Raw genomic sequence first — 21695 nt, 5'->3', positions numbered from 1 at the left:
GTTATACACAATACAAATAAACATATTTTTTTAATAACAATAATGAATGAAATAATTAATTACAACCTATTTTGGGTAGATACCTAGTTACTTACTTAATTGTTAAATTTACATTTTTTGTTACAGTTTTAAACGTTCAATTCCGAAAAAATCTATATATTCTACTTTATTGCAAACATTGAAGTCCTATTCTTAGTTTGTTTTTCGGGTATTCAAATATTATTTCATCTACTAATTATCTTTACATGGCTGGAGATTCCTCTTATTTAATTAATATAGTAATTTATTTTAAACATTAAACAATAGGTATATAGAAAACACAAACACATGTAGTCAATAATTGCATCATCCAAACATTTCATACAACATTAAAATGTTTTTACTTGTAGTACAAACTAGTCAGCCTTCAAAAGCCTCAAAATATTTATTAATACAGTTTTAATCTAACAATAAGAATTAAACATTTTTCGAAGTCGTACGTTTTATATTTCACGTTTCATTTGTTTGGCCTTTTACATTTAATCAAAAGAATTTATTAACTCCAAAAAATATAGCACATCTTATTTGAAATGTTTTTGAAACCCCAATATTAACTTTTACGTGTTATGGTGGGTAGATATAAAATATTGTGTCGGTTAATTTAAACCATAAAAAAGATTTGAATGCATAGATAATAGAATATTGTTTATGCTACATTATTGAGTAGAACAGCAGACGCTTGTCTATCGCCATCTGGTGGGATTTTCTTGGTTACTTTGTCAGCTCGTTTCGTTTGCGATACATTATGTCTGTGCATAACGTATAACAGTAACACAAAGCCTACAAGGAAACCCGCCAACCCACCCGCTATGGTGAGCCAAGTACGACGAGACGTTCTTATACTTTGCTCCTGAAAAATAATAATAGCAATATGAAAAAAAATGTATTTTCGGTGGATATTGATACTAGGAGATTATTATGAAGTATTTTGAAATTTGTTTATAGTCCGGGATACATCGCCCATTTTTGCAAGTGATTACTATCAAGCTAATTTTTCGTGAGTAGCTTTATTTTGATGAGATGCCCAATAATTTCATGTACGAAACTCTGGATTGTGGTAGCTTACAGAGGTAACAAGGATAAAAATTTTTGATTTGACGGTTCTCAAATATTTATTACGCAATTTGTAGGACAATATGTCTGTTGAATTATATAAGTATTAAATAAGTGAAAATAAAAAAATCAGCTGGTTAGTAATTATTTATGATGACTTCGTTATCGATACACATTAGAAAGGGGGACTCTTTGATCAAACCATAGATTTTGTAGGACAAATATTTTTTCGAATAATTTAGATAATTATCTTGAGATTGAACAAAAAAAAAAACATTCAGTAAGTAATTAATATTTGAGAACCATCAAATCAAAATATTTTATCCTTGTTTCCTCTGGTAGCTACCTCAATCGAGAGTTTTGTACATGAAATTATTGGGCATCTCATCAAAATAAAGCTACTCACGAAAAATTAGCTTGATAGTAATCACTTGCAAAAATGGGTGATGTATCCCGGACTATTACGGTTAAAACCATAAAAGGCTATTCATTGAAATGAAATGCAACACAATAGAAGATTCATTCTGAGGAAGGAAACTAAACAATTAAATGGCTTGTTTGGTCACTTCATGTTTTATTAAAATAGTAAATGGTGAAGGAATTTTGAAATTATTTATTTTTTTATTTAGCACAGCATTTTCTATTGTACACTTACCTGTCTGTACAAACTGCGACATTCATGATAAGTTGCGTTTAGATTTGCGGGTATTTCCTCCTTACGGCAGTTCTCGAATTCTGGAAGAAATAAAACACAATCCATAAATAAATCAATTTATTATTAATCTACAATCTACATTATTACGGTGGTATACATCGTTACCTCTTGAATTTAATTTACTGTAGTCATCCAACTGGAAATAGACCTTCTTTTCTTGGAACCACGTTATTGTCATTCTCAAGTCGCACAGCTTTAAGTTGTCTATAGATTTTGTGAGATCTACCTTGGCTAACTTACACATTGAACTAAAGTGTAAAGCATCTATAGATGTCAATGGGTTATTTGAGATGTTGTATAGAATTAACTGTGGTAAAATTCCCCATTCTGGCAATACTTTGATCTTACACTCAGAAATATCCAGGAGCTCTATTGGAGCCTGAATAGGTTTGCTCAATTTAAGATTGGTGAAATGCAAATGCAGTAAAGGATTCCCATTTAAATACAACTTTCGTAAAGACGATAAATGGAAAATGGATTCCGGCAGAGCCAAGATTACATTTTTAGACAGATCTAAGGTTTGGAGATTAGATAGGTAAAAGAAAGCATTTTCTTCGATGGAATAAATTTGATTTTCTGACAAATACAGGAATTTGATACTGCTGTACGAAGACAATGTGTCGTCGTGAATCTCTTGCAGTTTATTGTCACTGAAGTCGAGGATCTGTAAGAAAAAAATGAATCATATTTTTTCACGCTTATGAATGACAAATTGTTTGTAAGGCTCGGGGATGAGGTTAGGTTGGACATTTATTCCGCATCATGCCCCGTTTTCCAATTACAAAGCATAATGCGACTCAGTGCCGCACAATGCCGAATTATGCTGATGCTTAATTGGAACATGAAACGCACCAGCAGGTTGCGCTAAGTTCAGTGTTGAAAAAAAAATTCATAGAGTTAGCAATAGCCTCATTAATGTGTAAATAAAGTGGTATACATAATAATTGGTTGAAAAATATTTACGGTTATTTTAAGTAATTTGGATTTTGATTATTTCATTAACATTTTTTTCAATGTTTGTACCTTCATCCATATTATATTTATTTTTTTAACATAATTTGAATTAACTTTGATTATGTCGAAAAAACTACAATGAAACGAAAGCTTTAAATTTTTTTCCAACAATTAATAATTACTAACGATAAATCGATTGCACGCATCAATTCACGCGCATTACTTTTTCTAGTGCTCGATTGTGCGAAGCGTTGCTGTAGTTGGAACATTCAACGTTAAGCATTATGCCGCATAATGCGCTCTAGTGCTGTAATTGGAAAACGGGGATGCATTTTTACTTGTGCAAGTAGTTTCGCGCAAGCAATGCTGTTCCGTATAAAGCAAACAAAATTTAATTAATCAGGATTTTGAAAATAACAATAAATGATTATTGACTGATATGAAAAACTGAATCGTTCAAACAAAGGTATTGAACACATATCTTGTTGAAATCAATTAAATGAGTATGATTAGATAAAGGTTTACAGTAGATATCATCCATAGCACAAAAGTCCATATTCGAAAAATGATTTAATACAATACAAATTTTATCGCAGCGATAAATAATGATTACATACACATGGAATATCGAAGCTATATAAGTACCTAATTAACTTCTCACAATAATTACAAGCATATTGTTAGGTACTGAGCCTGAGTAAATGTGAGTGTAAAAGGGAATAACAGGAGGATAAGACGTACTAGAGAAGGTTGTCGAAACTCTACCAAATTTTATGATCTTATTTTATCTAGCCTTATCCAAGGAGAAACTATGCAGAAATTATTATCATTTATCATAACATCTTGTATCCATGCAATAGTTAGGTACCATTATCATAATATGTAGATAAGTACCAACTACCAATCGATAATCAAATAAAATTAAAGAAATATTGAAATATTTATCATTGATCACAGATCAAAAAAAAATTGGTTGTCTGTAAAGTCGGTTTACTGACGATATTTGAACGTGACAACATGTTCAGACCGATTGTGCTTCTTTGTCGCTCGTTCCGCGCTCTCGCTTGGAACGCCTCAGAGCGAGGTAACGCTGCATGAGTCGTGTTTTTTCGTGCGTGCAGCCTGCTCTATCGAATTATAAGACGTTGTCACGTCAAAAATTGCCTAAGATAAGAAATATATACCTCAATTCCACCTCTGAGACTCGGTATTTTGTTCAATCTGAGTCCAGCGCAATGTGCTCCATACATGTCAAAGGCATATTCGTAGGTGCATCTCGTTGGAGCGGATGCAAGAGCCTCGAGATCCGTCATCTGTTTTGCAGACACGGCATAACTGCAGACCACTATTATACATAAGTGTATTCTGAAATAAAAAGGTTGTGATGCTTATTTTCCAGTTAAAAGTGAGGGATATGACCTGTGAAAGAAACTAAATTTTGAAGTGACGCTTCTATTATAGTCGCGTTGAGTAAAATTTTAAGGTCGCATCATAGCAATACCGTGACGTCACGGCGATGATTTTGGTATTTTTGAATCTTGCCAAAAAAGTTCACTTCTTTCACGTGTGCTCGACACTATACGCTATTTTTTATATCAAGTTCTAGTAAGTACTATTTAACGATAATCGTGAAAGAGCAGAATAAAGAAGGACCTAGAGCAGGTAATGATCGTCGAAGAATTTGATCTTGTCTTACTATTTACGCAGTAGGTACCTACCCAGGTTGTAAACCTAGGTGCCTAACGATAGAGAAGACCTACCAACCTCTTTTATAGTACGTGGTAGGTGTGCCTTCGAAATAATACTCGATTCTGCTTTGATTAGGTAAGTATTAAAACCTTTATTGATTATTCATAAATTATAAGTCAACGTGAAGAATTTACTTGGAAATAGTTATCATCGTTATCATACGGTGGGTCATAAGTCAGATAAACAAAGGCCGTTTGTTTGTATTTTCTTCCAAGTTCCAATGATATTCTTGTTTTTATTTAAATCTTAGACTTAATAAATAATATTACTTATACAGGTCGTGGAGTTGTAACTAATGGATTCCGTGTGCCATGACAAAATCATAAATTCTCGCTTTACCTGCAGTGAGGCATTATGGTATGTTAATGTTGGTACCTAAGTGGAAGCTATGTAGTGATGAGATGTTTGCTGTTTGCGGTGTCCACAGAATTAAAGATATATTATTGTTAAATAGGTGTGTCTAGATACACAACTTTCAGAAGGCAGGGTTGTCTACTTCCTTGCAACTAAGAAAATTATCTATGCTCTCAAAAGCAGGACCAAATAATTGCCCAATGGTAAAAGAAAATAGATAGATAGACCGGAACAACTTACGAGGCATAATATGATAAAAGCTAAAAGTACGTAGCTTATAGTTAGCATAATTAATTTTGAAATATACATCTGTAATAGGTATAGTATTGGTAAAATTGATATTAACTGTGATATTATGATTGTGTTAGTAAAAAATTTTAAAAATAATACATTAAAAATAAATAAAGAGACAAGAATATAATATCTTCCTATCTCGGTTTATTATTCATATCTATGATAAACTTTGACGCGTGTAACATTTTGATGTAGTTATCAATGGCAGCACACTCCATAAACTAACATTGCTTAAGAAGGTGGGTGCTGGGTGGTGACCGAAATTTTATTAAAAGTACATAAACCGTATAATGTCTGTATGATAACGATGATGTTATAGTTTAAAATCTATTCAATCATTTATGTTTTACTGACTCAGTGAGGATTAATTTCAGATATATAATTTGATCGATGCGTGTAGGTTTGTAGGTTAGCAGGACTACAAAAAAGTACAAACCGAACATGTAGAGTCGATTTTAAGCCATAGAGCCGCTCTAGCGGTGTAAAGTATCGACCTTTTCCTGTTTTTGTTTCGCTTTGGGAACTAACGCCGAGTATGTTCCTCTAGGTCTAGCATATAAATCCAGGGCTTCTAATATGAATGGCTATACGGCCACGTCTCACTAATATAAAGCTAGTTATACTATGATTACAAAAATAATTATTATGATATATTATGGTACTATAGTGAACACGATAATACAATGAAGTTTACATTTCTATAAAACAAGTCTTTCTGTGTTATCTAAATAGGTAGTGCAAATAGTTGCTAAGTACTGGTAATGATGATCCTGTGTCTAAACAAGATTCAAGTTTCTACGTCTTTGTTCTGAACACTCGCGTTGGAAATACTATCTTCTATTCAACTAAAATGTCTTAATATATTATTATGGTATCTTATAAAATGCATCGAAGTGTCGTTCACCTTCTATTCTCTACTCTGTGTCTCTACTTAAACAAATGTAGAGCTGAGTAACTAATGTGTTCAATACTTCTTCGAATGAAATGATTCAAGTACCAACCTACCTAACTATTTCGATTTAATCCCATTACCATCCAACGTTTTCTGTATAAATAAAACACTTCAAAATTGCTTTTCATCCTACTAATATTATAAACGAGGGTTGTTTGGTTATTTATCATACAAAAACAGCTTAGGGTATTTGTAAATAATTGGTACACAGACAGATTGCAGTCTTGATTCAAGCTTAGGCTAGCTGTGACCCGGGTACCACGAGTACCTAAAGCTTCACCTGAAGCTCACCCAATGAAGTTAAATTTAATGGAATCAGTTTTTATATTTATATTATTAATGTGATATTAAAGAAGTATTGCCCGATTTTTAAGTACCTACATACCTAAAAGATTAGCTTATAAATTCAACAATCACTTTATAATTTGACGTTATCTTTCAAATAAAAATAATCCTAGTTTTATGTCTGATTACTAGGAATTTGTTTTGATTAATTATAATCAATCATTTATAATAATAGTCGATGCTTTACTTGTTATCAGTTATGTAGTTAGGTCTACCGTCTACGACGTACATCGTATCCTATGTTTAGTTAGACGAAATATACTCCAACATTTTGAGTGAATATCAACATTAGATATTCACACAAAATAATACATTTATTTACTCGCTGAAAATACAATCGCTCACTCTTTCCGTCCTCACCTATAATTTAGCGTCATGTAGTGACATTGTAGGATAACTTTGTTATTCTTATGTCACCATATATAATGAAAATAATGGCGGTTAAATTAATAGTAAATTAGCGGTTCTAAAGTAATGCAATAATGGTGGTGCACTGGATAATAGAGCATCCTCGTGATGTGAGCGTCACTCATGATTCAGACGCGGTATGAACTATGAAGGTACTAGAGAAACGTAGTTTCCACGTGATAGCTTTTTCATATTCGTACACAATTTGCTGTTTGTTGTTTCAAGTAGGTACATACTAGGTTTACTGTGATATGGTAAATTTTATTTCGTAATCATCATCATCAGTTTTTACCGATTTTATCATTTATATTGATGATATGATTTTATTCATATTTTTTTTCATAAAAAGTGAAGACAACAATTAAACGGTTGATTGTAAAGATGAGTGCAAGCACTGATAACAATAGAGTTTAATCTTTACCGTAATTGACCGTGTCCTAAATACACAGATACTTGTCTATCTTACACGTATTTTGGCACTTATGAAGATAAAAATATTCAAGGCTAAGAACATTAAACTACAATTTTAGAGCCAGGTTTAACATTAAAATTAACTACAAATTTAATTTTGTTAATCTAAAGAAAGCAACGTCATACCTATAAAATATTTCAAGAATATATATGTCGATGAATTAAATTCGAATAATGGACATTTCAATATTCGGTAACCAGTAAAAACGTAACACAAATTTGCAAGGGATTGGTCTATGAACTTTATAATTGCTAGAGGTCAAATTAATTCCTTTAATTGGTGTCTTGAGCTCCCGACGATCCGCAAATAAAATACGCGGAATAAACGCTCTTAATAAGGACTCTTTGGTAGGTACCAACTTGAGTAGTCTTAACATTAAGGAAGATAAAAAATATTCTTCAATATTGTTTAAATCAAATACCAAAGCATACGATGCATGATAGTGGAAAAGTGCTGCAGCCGTTTATTTATCATAAACGCCAGAATTTAAGGATTTCCTGCACGAAGAAATACCCGTAATTCATGATTTATCGGTGATAACGTAATCTGATTAATTTTGCAAAGGAATATAAAAAAGCTACTTAACGGAAGCTGTGTACATTGTTGGGGACACTCCTATCTCCTACGCATGGGCCGTAACGGTCTCAATTGTCTGATTGATCTTTATGATGCGCCAACGCCCCTGGCAATGTTAATCAAGAGAAAAATTGACTCAAACAATACCTACCTACCGTAGTACTCTAGTTTTTATATTATCTTGAACAAACACGACATTTTACGATAATTTCTCTAAAATTATTTTTAGTAGGAAATAAATTCTATTTAAGTATATACGTCATTCAATTTTTTTCACGTTGATAAATTTTGTATTATCTTTTTCTTTGAAGAATAATGACACATGAATAGTGTTAACAGAATCGCGGCTTCAACAAATAATAGAGTCAAACCCCAAATACGTGAAATTCATTGATATCAATTCTACTTATGATTCACTGATTATCTTAATATTTCCTTGCTTGGTAATTAAATTGATATAATTACCTAAAATATGTCGAGGTACCAGATAAAAATTATTGTAAGTGTCAATTTTAATTGATTTTGTTGTAGGTATCGTGATACCGTTTAGTAATTTTGTTTACTGATTTATTTAGGTGCTGCTATCCCTTTCAATAACTGGTATATAAGCATATTATAGAGGAAAAATCTTTTGAAAATAGCCACATTTGAAAAGTTTTCTAAATAATATTATTATTATTTTTGCATTTATACCTACGTGCGTAAAGGGCAGTTGATAGGTACGCTTAGGTACTTGAGCTAATTAAAATAGCAATTAATAAATGAGGTTATAGTTCCCTTATTTCTTATGTAACAATTTAGGTATGAAACAACAGGCAATTCTTTTTTAGTGGATAATGAATGTTGAAAATTTTTCATCACATATGAACATTGCTAAGCCTAATTTCGCTATAGCTACGGTCATATCCATAAAATATATTATTTTATTCATTGCATTACAGTGTAATATTTATATTTTAATTGGTGCAAGTCATTTTATAAATCATGAAAGGAGAGACAGAGAACCAACAGATCCTGTCCATATGGAAATAGCTCTACATATTATTATTCGTTACAAATTTTAAAATAATCCGTATAGATACCTGTTCATTTTTTCTCCTCTTAGTATGGATTCACAATCATCGAATATCACACTTTTTTGTCCACATCACCATCACTCAAAACATTGCGATTGAACACAATCACATGCACTTTCCAGAGATGTACTTAATAAACGGAAGACGATCGTTGAATTGATTCAATTAGCTCACTCCCAAGTACTGAGGTCTCCTTATCGTCGAGGAGATGTTTTTCATGCGGAGGATCAAATAATACTGTCGCACTAATCTTTTATCAGGTCTTGTCCATCAACAAGGCTCCGTATTTTTTCACTATGAGGACTGAGACAATGACTATAATATGAACAATCGCTACAGTCGAATATCTAACGTAATTGACGTCCTATCTATATGCTCCGATTGGCTGCACGATTATTTGTCCAAGTACACGGTACAACTATGATAAGTAAATTGTCTTTGTTTTTCAATCGAAATAATATTATTTGAGCATGATTAGGTTAATGGTTGGCTATTAGGTAATATGACGGTACCTAATAACATCTCGTTGCTTGCTTTTCGATTAACAGTCTTAATTGCTCATTAACGATTATGAATAGCTGAATAAATGTTTTTATGAAATACTTTATAATATTATGTATCAAGCAAAATCTGGGTGTTGTTTCCGCTTTTATTTATTTTTGTTATTTTCTAAAGTTTGTCATTTTAGGGATTAAAGTGGATATAGTCGTTACATTTGAATTGAGATGTTTCTGCTCTTACACAAATTTATGACTAATTATTTTAGGTAAGTATCGAATAGAATATGACTGGAAGAAGTAAAAAATGTCCCCTTCAGCTTTGTTAAATAGAAAAAAATAAGAATGACTGATAAATTGTACCAAAACAAAAGCTACCTATGCCTATGATATTAAATGGAAATTATATACATCTAGTCTGCGAATTCTTTTCGCCTGAGAATTTTTAACAAGCACAATTTTTATTTATATGTTTAAGCACAACCCAACATAACAATAACATAAAGTAAAGAATGTGAAATTAGAATGAGACATATTCGAATTTTTATTATTTAAAATCTGAATTTTGAAGAAATTTTTATTATAATAATAGAAATTGCCAATTGCCACCTGCAGTCTCTGTTATGGCGCGGAATTTGAATAAGGAACAAATAACTGAAATAAGTCCACCTTATTACCTTACTTATTACTTTGAGACAAAATTTAACATGATAAAAAAATAATCTTATATCTTATATATAAAATTCTCGTGTCACAATGTTAGTCTGCATACTCCTCCGAAACGGGTGGACCGATTCTCATGAAATTTTCTGTGCATATCGGGTAAGTCTGAGAATCGGCCAACATCTATTTTTCATATGTACCACGGGCGAAGCCGGGGCGGACCGCTAGTATACCTATAAAATTCTCGTGCCACAATGTTAGTCTGCATACTCCTCCGAAACGGGTGGACCGATTCTCATGAAATTTTCTGTGCATATCGGGTAAGTCTGAGAATCGGCCAACATCTATTTTTCATATGCACCACGGGCGAAGCTGGGGCGGGCCGCTAGTAAGTAGATAATCTTAATATATATAAATCTCGTGTCACAATGTTTGTCCTCAATGGACTCTATACCACTTAACCGATTATAATAAAATTCGCATACCATGTGCAGTTCGATCCAACTTGAGAGATAGGATAGTTTAAACATGTAGGTACAACGGGCGAAGCCGGGGCGAACCGCTAGTAATTTATAAATACTTGAAAGCAAACAACATTCAATGCAGTTTCAGCAGCTGGAAGTACGATATACATATTTATAATGGATTTTGTACTTAATAATTACTTACCTATTTAAAAAAATGGACCTTATCTATAAAACGTTAAAATTTTCACTTTGTCTCATTCTCATTTTATTTTAAACAAAACATTATCCAATACATTATCGTGATTTTATTTGAACTGATTTGGCGCCAAAAACAGCCACTAGTTTTTTTTTACTTTTTTTTCCTTTCTTCATGGCAAGAAGATTCATGACTTTTTGCCTTGTAATATGTGAATAGACGTCATTGTTTAAATTAAAGCTGCCTGGAAATTGTAATAATGGATTGCTATTTTCTACAATAATCTAATAGTTAGCATAGTATAGTTAATTTAAAATATAGTTTAATGTGTGAGACATAAGCGCTGTATTCATGGATATAATATAATATATTATAGATCAACAAAGCTGAACGCAACAAATCACAGGTTACTCATTTGCGTGCAAACATTCGCGCAATGTATGAATGTTTGAGTTTACGCTCATGCAGTTTAAATATAATTGTGGTTTTAGATAGGTGTACCTATTCTTACACTATTTTGATGAACATAAGTATTTTGAAAATTCGTATATTTAACACTTTTTTAAAGTACTGTAGCAATATTTAGTATACTTATCTTAAGTTTAGCGCTGGCCCGAACCTGCGCAGTAATTTTCTCCACATTTCACTCAGCGCTACAGTTATGTAAGTGTCGCCTATTATAACGACCTATAAAGATAATTATTATTGTGATATTTAACTTAAAGCTAAATTAATATTCCATACTTGACTATAGACATACCTTATAAGATGCGTACAAGCACAGTATTACAATATTATTTCCTACAGTAAGGAATCGCCTTTGATGTCGCGCGATGCCGCCGCCTGCGTAGGTACTTACGCTGCCACACGAAAATACGCTAGGGTTGCAACAAATGGGAAATAAAACAATTGTGATTATTAATATTATGATGAAATCATTTATTCATATGTACTTACATTCAAAATAATTGCGATTATTAAATCTGATGTAATTATTTGTTCATAAATATATAATTACAGATATTGCACTGCTAAATATTTACGTGGACACTATTTTTGGATGTTCTTAATTGTATATTATAACATTTAACTAAGTAATGCATTCGCATTGGGATGTACAATCTGATTAGAAAATAATGAGGACAACATACACATAGCTTTGATTTTAATTCAACAGATACAATTAATACTTACAATCTTTCTGAAATATTGTTTCCATCTGGGATTTCAATGTAGATTTACATCCGTAAACGGAACAGTTTTTGCGCGCCATAATAGAATATGTAAGTACCTATGTATAATAAAATAATTACACAAAAAATACGACTGTGTCGTCCTTTCGTGATAGTTAATGCAAACTCAGCGTGATTGCATTAAGCGGCCCGCGTCGCCCGACCCCCCGCCAGTTCCCCTCCGTTTCTCTGCACAAGTACATTCGTCGCCATACTGTAGGAAATATGGTAATACTGTGGTACAAGCGTATTTAATTAACTTGACTACGTTTTACATGGTTACCATCACGTTACCATCATATAAATAATCCTTGTATCCGTTACCGAGAATATTGCATGTTTTAAAAATATGAATTTTTAACAGACAGTGTCATGTTGACATAACTTGACAATAATTGACAGAATTGTCGGAGCGTTTGCGGCTTTTTACTTGAAAGTTAATAATATTTTGGTGTGAAGGATATACAATAATAACTAATGTGTAGATTAAAAGTTTTATAAATGAAGATGAACGCTACAAGTTTGTATGTTTCTACGTGTCGTTTAATTATCTTAGCGGACCCAGCGGATAAGAGTTCGTGGACCGATTTGTTTCGTTTAGTTCCTTATTTACGACAATCGTTGTCTTGTACTGTCTGCGGTAATTTATTAAAAGAACCGTATACGCCTACAAATTCAAGTTGTCAGCATCACGTTTGCAAAAATTGTAAAGGCGGGAGAAAAAAATTAAAACCCTCCTGCAGTTGGTGTAAGGATTACGATAATTATTCCGAAAACTTACAACTACGAATACTATTACAATGTTATAAAAAGCTTTGTGAATATTTTATTGACACCGATACATTCAAGACTTTATTAGAAGAAGACGAAATAGCGGCAGGTATTAATGGTGGGACTGTAGCTAGTTCAGGTTTGATAGATTTAATTCAAGAAGCTGCCAGATTCAATGATGATTTTAAATGTAATGCAGGACTTTCTAAATCTGCCTATAGTATATTGCCATGTGTTTATACAAACTCTACATCAACACAAACGCAGGTAGCATCGTCAAGTAGTATGGAAACAAGATCGTCAAATAAAGGGTCACCAAATACAAAAGGTCTATCAAATGGATCTCCGCTTTATTCAGTAATGTATGCTGGTTCTGGTAATAAGATTACCATTAAGAGAAAAGCAGCGGAAGAAGCAGAAGTATCACAAAGTGAACCAAGCCCACGAGAAAGCAAGGTGAATTTTCAATTTTTTCTTTGTACATATTATAAATAAGAAGTAATAGATTTGCTTTTTAGATTAGAAAAAAAGAATAAGAAAATAAACCTTTTTTAAAATTATATAATACATCTATATATATAAAACTCAAAGGTGACTGATATAGTGATCTATCAACGCACAGCCCAAACCTCTGGATGTATCGGGCTGAAATTTGGCATGCAGGTAGATGTCATAACCTAGGCGTCCCCTAAGAAAGGATTTTAGAAAATTCATCCCTTAAAGGTGTAAAATAGGGGATGAAAACTTATACCATGAAAATTAATATTTTCCACGCAAGCGAAGCTGCAGGCAACAGCTAGTTAAAATATAAAATTTAATCTTGCAAATTTATAATTTAGTTTTGATATAATGAAATTTTTGTTTTCAGACAAATCAATTAGGTTTTAAGAAGCCATCGAACAGGTCTCGCAACTCTTCAAGTAGTAAGCGTAAAGGCTGTCGATGCGGCAATGCAACGGCCACACCAGGAAAGCTAACGTGTTGCGGGCAGCGGTGTCCGTGCTATGTCGAAAGTAAACCGTGTACAGAATGTAAATGTAAAGGCTGTAGAAACCCTCATAGGCCTGATGGCATGAAGGTAAGAGCAGTGATATAAAATTAAGAATATTAATTAGTTATTGAAACTTTGAGTAATTGAAAATATGAATCTTTTGTCGTTTTGTAAAACATTTCTTTAGATTTAAATTGTTATCCTATCATTTTAGTAATACTATTTGAATAATTAGTTAATTGAAAGTCATTGATAATTAACCTTGTTATTCTGTATTTTACAAAATTAATATGCATAAAATAAGTAAGGCTGAGCTGTCAATCACTTTTGCTCATAAGCACATAACAAGATTAACATTAAAATTGTTTGACCTATTATAATATTGTGAAATATATTAAACAAAAAATATAAAACTAAAGATATTATGTTCCTATTACCCATAGATTTATCTTTACAATAAAGGTATTTAGTTAATCATCGGTAGAAATAAATAAAAACACGGTATATAATTTCCAGGTTCGTCCACATATACCTCAATTAGATAGCATCCAAATAACATTAAATACGAACCCCGATAGTTCCCCGTCATGTTCTGGGTCCATGGATAGCTTGGACACAGACACGCTCACTATGGAAGCTATGGAGGAGTCCCTCAGCTTCACTGCGGATTATAAGTCTTCTGATATTAAAGGTACAATAATTTATTAAATACTTATTATTAAGTTAAGAATGTTTCCTATATTGTATGAAACATTTGTTCAATTACTGAAATATTTTATATTGAGGCTGGATGGAAAAGTTTTGTAGCCTATATAGATAACTTTTGAAATCAGAAGTTATAGTCATCTTTTGATTTTACAGTGCATTGAAAATTGAAATACAATTTGGACTAAATTACAATCTACAAAATTTAATCAAGATCAGCAACTAATTTTACTTAGATTTGTAAGAATAAGTTTAGATCCATCTGTAAACACCTTTTTTTGTATGACTATGCAGTTAAAAATATCCTACATACAGTGTATATAGTGTAAAGATATTTTTTACAATAAAAAAAAATAATAAATAATAATTTTAAATTTAACAATAGTACAATCCAAGTAATGAAAACCCTAAAACATTACAGTATACACAAGTCAACTCCAAGAAGTGTCGCCGTCCTTGCCAGCAACGATATTAATGGACGACGAGTTACCAGCTTCACCAGAGGACGAACTAAGTTCGCCCTGCGACTACACTCAGTGTTCACCCCGAGGGACAAACGACACAGAAACATCCCCCCATTCTGCCACACAAGATATAAGCGATATTGAAGTTGATGTATGACAACAGCTTTCTCTAGCCGGAGACTAGACTGCACAATGTGAACTAAGTGAAATAATAACAGTGGTGTTGCTAGTCACATTTGCGATATGAATTTTAGTACGTTTAGTTAATTATTCGTTAAGCCTCTCCTATGTAAGTAATGAATTCTGTTAGTTGTAGCCGTTGTATTATAATTTTGGATCATCGAACTACAGTAAAGAATGTAGTTTAGTTATTATACATGAAGTGTTATTTTAATCACAACACTGTATGTTTAATCATGAATTGTATATTTGATATTTTATTAAATATTGACATTTATTCATTCATACAAAAATAGTATGAATTTTTGTAGATATCACATTGAAATAATTGATTGATTTATATCAATTTTAACTACTAATTTAATAGTTGAGCTATATGTATAACATGTTTTATGGTAAACAATAAAATTTTAATAAATTAATAATTAGATCTATGAACTAATTAATATACAACTCAATTAAATATTGATTAGTTAATAGTTCTATGTCAAAATATGTTACACATACACAGCATTAATTTATTGTCTAAAAATAATGTTTATGATGAATTTCTTATGCAACTTGCAATACATTTGTCGAGCTAAGTTTTTATAAACCACTAGATTATAATCTGGCTCGCGAAATTGCAAATTGTCGATATTAGAAATTAGAAACTAATGCAATAGTAGGAATGGTTGAAATTGCTAGTAACTGATAACAGTATGCCCTCAGAATACAATCAAGTGTGTATATTAACAAAGAAAAGTGCCAGGAACGTCGGTGACCATTTTTGGTAGGAAATAATTTTAGAAATAGTTTTAGTGCGGCAATGGAAATTCATAATCTGTCGGAATTTTAATTCCCTTAATGACTTCTTAAATAATGGTTCATAAGATACAACCTGGATTACCTAGTGGTAACCTTTAGGTATGGCACCCAAACACAAACTCTCCTATTTTACGAAAGAAAAGAAAGAAAGAAACCATTAATTGTATGTATTATTGTGTAAAAGAACCGATACAGTTTCTTTAATTGCTGTATTATTTTAATTGAAAAATCTTTATTGAAATATACAATAAATGATTAAATGTACATGTAAAAGTATTAGTTATAATATAAATATATTTTTGTTTTCTTACAAATTCAAATTAATAGTTGTAATATTGTAAATAATAAGCTGTATTATCTTAATTTTATTAAATGCAATCGACATCATCAAATCTGATAAAATTTTCAACATTATTAATTTATTAATAAATAAAAATAAACGACATATTTTTATATGTACCTAAAAGTAAGAGACTTGTGCTATTTCCAATTTTATATAACAGACATGATAGTAAGAATATGAATGAATTTTGTTGTAAATATTTGTATAAATTTTTATAAGGAAAATTGAAGAGATAATAATAACTTGATTTTTTAATGAAATTTGGTTTACATATCTGAGGATAAACATAGTTACTTATCAAAAATTATGTTTAAATTCCTGTAAAATATGTAAAGCATGGCCAAAGAGAATGTTAATTTAATTTATAGCGTGGAAATGGGATATTACATGAATTGCTCAGAAAACAATTGATGCAATATGTAACTTATAGTTTTAAATAACATTTGAATTAAACTTGATGCATTAATCCAGTTTTTGTAAAAATATTTTGCAATGACAGTATAATTATTTTAAAAGCAATTATTGAGAGAATTAGCATGCCTCTACCAAGCAGGATGAAATTTAATAGTTATTTATATTCAAATATTGAATAAAAAACTACAGGCTTTAAAAAATAGGTGACATTTTTTTTTAAGTAAGCATGTTATGTAATTTTAGTGTTGCTGTTTTGAATTGTTGTTGTAAAAATATTAGAGGCATGAAAACAGTTCTCTTGAACAAACACTGTAGTACAAAATATAAGGGAATTGCCTTAAAATTAATAAAATGTGAAATCTCAGAAATTATTTTGACATTAGCGTTGAAATAATTCCACGAAGGTGAATAAAATAAAATCAACATATTTTTTTATAAGTGGCTTTTATTTGACTTTATCATAATTAATTACGAATTCACTTTACTATATTCAAATTATTATTAAAGTAACTGAAGCTTCTCGAATTACTATTTAAATTCTTCAATTTCGTCAAATTGTTTAAATAATTCAGTTTCTTCCTCAGCATTCCATACCCGATCGAACTCTTGTTGTAACGCTAAAACAAGCGTGGCCTCTGACGAGAGAAGAGTAGCATCTCTGCAGCAATTTACCCGATTTATTTCATAATCTAAAGAACCCAAAATAGCGACCGCATCTAAATTACTGTGTCCTGCGTCAATTAATATGAATTCATGTTCTAATTTCACTTTCGATTTTACAACTTTAACTTCTATCCCGCTGTCGACGAGATTTTGAAGGTTACAGAAATCCCTACTTTCTTGTACAGCTACGCGTATATTAACTTTGTTCTTAACTTTTACATCTACGAGGCATTTTGTGATAGTGTCACTTTCAAGGCTCGGTAGAGAAATATCTATTGTACGACCAGCGTGTGCAATGATATAGTAAATACAAAACAAATTGTTCAGGCCTACTTGCTTTTTCCTTTCTTCGTCGTCGCCTCCGTAAAATAAAACCTCATTGATCGTTTCGTTCTGTTTTACACCCTTGAAAATGTTTGTGACGTTAATTATTTTGTCTGCAAATCCCCCAACGACGGTTTTCCAGGAAAACATGTTTATTGTCTTTTGTTTAAATTCTAATGTTTAATATTTTACAGTTTTCGTCAATTTGCACTTTAAAATTTATGAGAAAGCAAACGCAGACTTGCTTGTTCTTTGACTTCACAGTATATTATTTTGTGATATTTTTTACAACTACCGACAAGTACATCAATTATTTATCGGGCACCAATGCAGGTACGTATAATAATATAAGTAATAAATCTTGGTCATATTTAAAGAAAAATTATTTTAAATTTTTTTGAAAACAATGAATATTTATAAAGAACGTACTATGATATCTTGACTCATAATAACTAAGCAGTATTGTTTCAAATGTGGAAATATAAGGGTCGTCTAGCGCCATCACTCCCACACTGGAAATAGATATTATGGTAACCCCAGCACTGTGGTAGCCCCTGTGTAGCCCCCCTATCGATAAAATTATGAAATATAGGACTTTTTTTATTCCGTTACAGCTCTATAACACAATTTACGAAAAAACCAGACTGTAAAGTATTTAGTCACTTGTCAAATCCGTCAACTTTTCAACTTTTTGTGTTTATCGTTCAAATAAATATAAATGGAGTATAAATATCATTCAATTTAGGCTCAGTGTCAATTTCCTTTCAGGCAAACAATGCAATAATAATGGCCCAAGCTGTAGGACGAAAGACAATGCTTCCACGGGATACGGTGTCCCGACCTGTGGCTGTGAAAGCGTTTGGAGACACAACAGCAAAACAAACAAAAACAAGGAATAAAAGTAGTTCTAAGATACCAAAAACATTGCGACACGATTTGGAAAATGCTCTAGTTAATGTAAGTTTTATACGCCTGCTAAAAAAATAAACGCAAACTAATTCAATATGATGATAGGCGTTAAACCACAGGTAAATAAAATTAATCACTAGTAAATCGAAAAATATTTTTTATTATAATCTCCTCCTTTTTTTTGAAGTCGGTTTACAATGACATAAGATATCGATCATCTAAGAGCGAGCGCGCACGAGCAACTTTGTCTCCGCAACTATTTTGTCTCTCTCATCAATTTGTATGGGGAGTTGCGTCGCTACGTGCGCGCACTTTCATACTAGCCCATGGGTGAAGAGACAAAATAGTTGCGGAGACAAAATAGTTGCGGAGACAAAGTTGCTCGTGCGCGCTCGCTCTTACCTTACAATACTATGGGACCACATTCAGTTTTTGGGAAAAATAATCTTTACATTGATTGCTTATTACACTCATTTTCCACCACCAGCTCTGCGACATATGGTTCGAAGAGATCAAACCCCACTTAATCCGTAACAACATAAAGCTGCATGTACACGGGCAGGCTGGTGACGGCAAGCTGCCGCCTGCAGCGCCGGGCTGCTCACACCTCGACCCAGGTGCTGCATCCGATGTACGAGGCTGACTCTTACATCTGATGTATTTGTGATAAACATTTTGTTGTAGTAGTTAGAATTTGCTATTTTAGTAGGTATTGTTAGAATCGTGTGGTGGATTTTATGTACTTGATAGAAGTTAGCTTAAAACGTGTGTTAAAACTCGGTCCGTGAAAAAATATTTTAGAAAATTACGATGGTCGTGGTCGCTCCAAAACTGATATCGCAATATTTTTGCATTACATTCATAGATGGCGTATTTGTTGCGACGTGTAATATGTATATGGACATTATTATTTATATGAATAAAAAATTATATAGTTAGCAAAAAAAAACTATTTTGTTATCAACGAACAGAAACCTCGGTGTATTATCCCATTTTATTAAGTACCTTATGTGTTTAAACATTTTTTTATCCTGATATAATTTCAATATTAGCTAATAGCTTCAATAGCGAATTCTCATACAGAATCGTCAGCAGCGAAATGCGAGCTGTGCCGACTGCTGTCGTCTGCCGCGAACAGCATCGGCAGCGCGGTGTCGCAGGCCGCCGCCGCGCCCAGCACCTCCACGCCCTAACACATCACCTGTGTCCCAGGTAACTTTATAGATTCTTGTTTCGGTTTCTAGGCTTAAATGCTTCGCCACAGGTACCTATTTTTAATTGTATTTAGTCTCAGAGTAAAATTATGAATAACTTTGCACGCCATGACTCATCGGTCGTGGGATATTGTAAAGGGTGTAAACATGATGACCTTTGACTCAATAATGATCTCCTAGCTAGGATTTAGTTTAGTGCTCGCTAAATGTGTTAGCTACTATGGTAGTAGGTACGATGTATCCATAAAATACGCAGTAGGTATCTGTCTAATTTATGGCGTCGTTCATGTTTCATTACTATCCCCGCATGAAAACTCATAACATAATACTAATAAACTTGATGTTTTGAAGTCATCAATAAAGATACCTAATTATATTCGAAATTAAATAACAATAAATAAAGAAATAACTTTTTGTTAATTTTTAGAACCAAATCCATCATCGCAATGAATGTTCAAAAAGAAAACCACGCAAAAGGAAACGTGTTCGCAAGCACACACAATCCGAGGGCAGGTTGCGAGTGCCTCGTCTTTGTCATAATTTAGGTCTACCCCCACCCACACAGCAAAAATCCTCTCGTGCTAAACGACAGTCAAAATATAATCCGGAAATTGTAAGTATTTTTCAATTCTTTTAAAGTTATTCTAATTTAATATTCAGTTCGATTGTAGTTTTGGCGGTCTCATCACTGATAATGTCAGTAATATGTTATTTTTACCCTTGCCTGGTTAGAACATTGAGTTACTATGTACTACGTGTTAGAAACGTCTTATATAATTTCGAAATTACGTACTGCAATGACATATAGCAAAATCAGTTCAGAATAATTTTTTTATCCACTTGCTTTGTACTTTGGTGATATTATTCATTCTATCGAAGGATTTCTAAAATAGCTAGCAAATGTTAGTAGCATAGTTTGCTTTATCATTCTTTGCTTTTACATTTTTTTTATTTTTATTTGTAGATAAATTCAATACAAATAAGGAGGAAGACAAAAGATCAGTCTACACAAACAGAAATTAACGGGAAGTTGTTTAACAGCATATCTTGTAACGTACCAAAGTCGCCTGAATTTACAGAAAACAAAAGAAATGTATCGTTTCGCCAAAATGAGCCAAGGAGGAATCGTCTGAAAAAGGATATAGTTCACTCTCCTCTATTTGAAAAGGCAAGAGCATTTATATGATTACAATAAACTTTAATTTTCGATGTAGACTGGGTAATTCTCAAATAAGAAGAATATAAAAATCATTAAATCATCAAATATTTAAGTTAGCTTTAGCAGAGCGCGCCAAAACATATTCAATATTCATACGCTAAAATATATCCTTCTACCGCAGTCTAATCTCATAAACCTATTTTTTTAGGTTCATAATTTTCAGTTTCACTTTGATCGTAAATTGAATCTACATAACATAACTTTAGTTCTTAACACAACATTTGATTGGCTATAAATATGATCTGTATTATTTTTTTAGGATTTAATTGATATCATATGTTCGGAAAATGACAAGAGATTGAAAATTTTATACAAGAGTCCATCGAGATCAAATAAATCATCATTATTGAATTTAATGCCTGAACTCGAAACACAATCAAAAAAATGTAAAAAGAAAGGAAACACCCCACCGTGGAAATGAGGTCTATGTGCCTTATGAATAAATATTTCTGTAGGGTTATACATAGATAATTAAAACAATACAATTATTATTTGTTAAAATATTTCTTAGAATACTTTACCTATTTTAGTACCTATTTTTTATCTAAGAATTAGGATATTAATTTCTTTATATGAATAAACATATTTAGTTTTCAAAAGCGTGTTTTCAATTTATGAATGGCTTCGGGTTAATGTTTGGGAAAAATTA

The 21695-nt window shown here is 32.0% G+C and overlaps 4 protein-coding genes across 4 annotated transcripts; 2 read left to right on the top strand and 2 right to left on the bottom strand.

Annotated features, from left to right (window-relative positions):
* Positions 1-309: 309 nt before the first annotated feature.
* Positions 310-9408, bottom strand: LOC149907837 (uncharacterized). The gene is made up of 5 exons (XM_090102950.1): positions 8994-9408; positions 3946-4126; positions 1913-2471; positions 1748-1827; positions 310-889 (listed from the first exon to the last, which is right to left on the bottom strand). Exons 1-5 carry the CDS (start codon positions 8999-9001, stop codon positions 686-688), a joined length of 1032 nt encoding a protein of 343 aa, XP_089959076.1. The 5' UTR covers positions 9002-9408; the 3' UTR covers positions 310-685.
* A 3041-nt stretch (positions 9409-12449) lies between these two features.
* msl-2 (male-specific lethal 2) lies at positions 12450-15411 on the top strand. Its single transcript, XM_090103411.1, has 4 exons — positions 12450-13269; positions 13682-13891; positions 14321-14495; positions 14931-15411. Exons 1-4 carry the CDS (start codon positions 12544-12546, stop codon positions 15128-15130), a joined length of 1311 nt encoding a protein of 436 aa, XP_089959537.1. The 5' UTR covers positions 12450-12543; the 3' UTR covers positions 15131-15411.
* Positions 15412-17245: 1834 nt separating this feature from the next.
* Positions 17246-17854, bottom strand: LOC149907835 (uncharacterized). Its single transcript, XM_090103410.1, has one exon. It carries the CDS (start codon positions 17852-17854, stop codon positions 17246-17248), a length of 609 nt encoding a protein of 202 aa, XP_089959536.1.
* A 636-nt stretch (positions 17855-18490) lies between these two features.
* Positions 18491-21588, top strand: LOC149907834 (uncharacterized). Its single transcript, XM_090102565.1, has 6 exons — positions 18491-18661; positions 19101-19244; positions 19697-19825; positions 20255-20440; positions 20792-20995; positions 21306-21588. Exons 1-6 carry the CDS (start codon positions 18491-18493, stop codon positions 21465-21467), a joined length of 996 nt encoding a protein of 331 aa, XP_089958691.1. The 3' UTR covers positions 21468-21588.
* The last annotated feature ends 107 nt before the right edge of the window (positions 21589-21695 follow it).

Source organism: Colias eurytheme, chromosome 6 (assembly GCF_061535395.1).
Source record: "Colias eurytheme isolate Ceu_HAF_F1 chromosome 6, ilColEury1 Martin Lab GWU primary, whole genome shotgun sequence".
Classification (NCBI taxonomy): Eukaryota; Metazoa; Arthropoda; class Insecta; order Lepidoptera; family Pieridae; genus Colias; species Colias eurytheme.
This window is presented reverse-complemented; position numbering and strand designations above follow the sequence as displayed.